Source organism: Pteropus vampyrus, unplaced genomic scaffold (genome assembly GCF_000151845.1).
Source record: "Pteropus vampyrus isolate Shadow unplaced genomic scaffold, Pvam_2.0 Scaffold203, whole genome shotgun sequence".
NCBI lineage: Eukaryota > Metazoa > Chordata > Mammalia > Chiroptera > Pteropodidae > Pteropus > Pteropus vampyrus.
Window position 1 is genome coordinate 1,427,921 of NW_011888984.1, and position 2,028 is coordinate 1,429,948.

The window sequence follows — 2,028 nt, forward strand, 5'->3', positions numbered from 1 at the left end:
TCTGTTAGTTACTGGCAGCCCTTTGGCCCTCTGTGCCTCAGTTTCTGTAAAATGGGGGCGGGGGAGACGGTAACCTTGAGCACTCACAATGACAGCTGGCCCACAAGGAGTTTGCTTCCTGTAGCCAGCGTGCACCCCCGCACCCCCGCAGACATCGGGCTCAGGACCTGTGAGCAGCTGCTGCAGTGCTTTGTGGTACATGATGGCGACCGTGCCTGGGTAGGGAGGATGGGCGTGTTGGGGCCTCTGCTCTCCTTCTGGGAACATTGACTTTAACCAGATGTCCCATCCCCAGCATGGGCGAAGCTTGGCCTTGCACGACTTCCAGCAGCTCTGGAGCCACCTCCAGAGGTGGCAGGTAAGGGGGCAGGGCTGGGTGGAGATACCTCCTCTTGGAGGGAGAGGCACCTTACTAATAGAGACGTGGGTGCTCTGTGGGCTAGCAGGGCCCCGAGGGAAAAGAGGTACTGGACCACACCACGCCAGTGTGGAGGGGTCTGGCTGGGACGTCCCTGCCCCATCGCCCTCTGTGGTCCTTGAGGGGTACTAAGTAGCTCAAGGATCAAGAGCACAGGGCTCTGGTCCTGGGTTGGCATCCCAGCTCCAAGCTTAGCCCCTTTCTGGCTGTGTGACCGCAGGCCAGTCACCTCCCTTCTGACTGGCCTTTAAGTGTCTACCAATGAGAGGTGGCGATTCCTGCCCCCCACATCCGTGTGAGGAGAAAATGGTCCAAGGCCTCTCCATGCTAATAGCGATAAGCCCCCGTTTATTGAGTCCTCACTAGGCCACAAGGGGAGTCTTAACTCATCCTCACAACAGCCTTGTTACTGCTTTTACATTTGATCCTATTTTACAGATTGGGAAACAGGCCCAAAGTGGTAAAGCTGTTTGCCCAGGAAGAAGGGGAGCTGCGGGGGGAACCCAGGCTGTCTGGCCCTGAGGTTCCCTCTGAGCCCTCTTCAGGAAGCTCAGGGGCCTGGGGGTGAGACTGACCTCCTCCCTCCCGCCCAGGCCATATTTGACAAATTCGATCGGGATGCCTCTGGAACCATGAACTCCCATGAGCTGAGGCTGGCACTGAATGCTGCAGGTTTGGACAGAGGTCCTGGGGTGGGTCGTGGGGAAGGGACTGGGTCTCCCTCCCCCTGTCCTCCCGGAGTCCCGGCTGCCCACTTGGCTGCCACCACCCACAAAGCCGACACCTTAGCTTGTTGCCAGCTCTTGGCAAGGACTGGGTGACCCTGAGATGCCAAGGGGAGAATCCTCTGTGTGAGGAAAGGAGGGTGTGGGAGGTTGCTGGGCAGGGCGCAAGGCCTCCTGGGAGCTGGTGTCACCAGGTCACTGTGGCAGAGCGTCCCGGATTTTCCCTGAGCTTGGGTTGGAATCCTCACGACACTTACTCTTGGGTAGCCCTGGGCACATGAGTCCACCTCCTTGGGCCTCTGTTTCCCTCTGTAAAGTGGCTGCGACACAGGGTGGCTGCAAGAGTGTGACCTTCCCCTTGTGTGGAGAGGGCTGGCGGGGAGGGTCAGACAGAAAGTCCTAGATCCCCACCTACCCCAGGGCTGGTCTGCCACAGCAAGACATGGGGAGGTCAGAGGTCCGGGGACGCGCAAGGCAAGAAAGGAGCTGAAGACAGAGGGGGAAGAGATGGAGTCAGAAGATGGAGTGACATGGAACAGTGAGAAATGAGTCCCGGACAGAAGCAGGGGTGAGAGGACAAGGGGACGATCTCGTCCCACTTATTCCGTGTCAGGGTGCCTGGTACGTGCCGGTCGTTCCAGGAAGGAAGCCGATCAAGTGCTTTTGAGGGGCAGGTGTTCTGGTGGGACAGGCAGACAACAAATGAGACACCTAGGCAGGCCAGGGCGCTAGGGCACGCGGCGGGGGCGTGGGGGGCGGTGGCGTGACACAGGGCGGTCAGGGAAGGCCTTGCTGATTCCCCCGGACACCCACTTTGCCTTCAGCCCTGGGCCTTCTGACGCTGGGGATTCAGTGGTCACCACGAACCCTTTCCTGACGTCTCAC

At 59.5% G+C, this 2,028-nt stretch overlaps 2 protein-coding genes across 2 annotated transcripts in view; both read left to right on the forward strand.

Moving 5' to 3' along the window:
- The window catches only part of LOC105300231 (calpain-12), an 8,053-nt gene extending 8,003 nt beyond the window's left edge, over positions 1-50 (forward strand). Inside the window, exon 18 of the mRNA XM_023537916.1 lies at positions 42-50. Coding sequence (XP_023393684.1) covers positions 42-50 — 9 coding nt within the window. The remainder of the gene's footprint in view (positions 1-41) is intronic.
- LOC111746871 (calpain-12-like) lies at positions 31-1,298 on the forward strand. The gene is made up of 3 exons (XM_023537922.1): positions 31-195; positions 296-358; positions 1,012-1,298. Exons 1-3 carry the CDS (start codon positions 52-54, stop codon positions 1,237-1,239), a joined length of 435 nt encoding a protein of 144 aa, XP_023393690.1. The 5' UTR covers positions 31-51; the 3' UTR covers positions 1,240-1,298.
- The last annotated feature ends 730 nt before the right edge of the window (positions 1,299-2,028 follow it).

Coding starts and splice junctions, on each gene's coding strand:
- LOC111746871 (XM_023537922.1), top strand. CDS start 52: ATGGGGGCGGGGGAGACGGTAACCTTGAGCACTCACAATGACAGCTGG. Junction 196..295: donor AGCTGCTGCAGTGCTTTGTG/GTACATGATGGC, acceptor TCCCATCCCCAG/CATGGGCGAAGCTTGGCCTT. Junction 359..1,011: donor GCCACCTCCAGAGGTGGCAG/GTAAGGGGGCAG, acceptor CCTCCCGCCCAG/GCCATATTTGACAAATTCGA.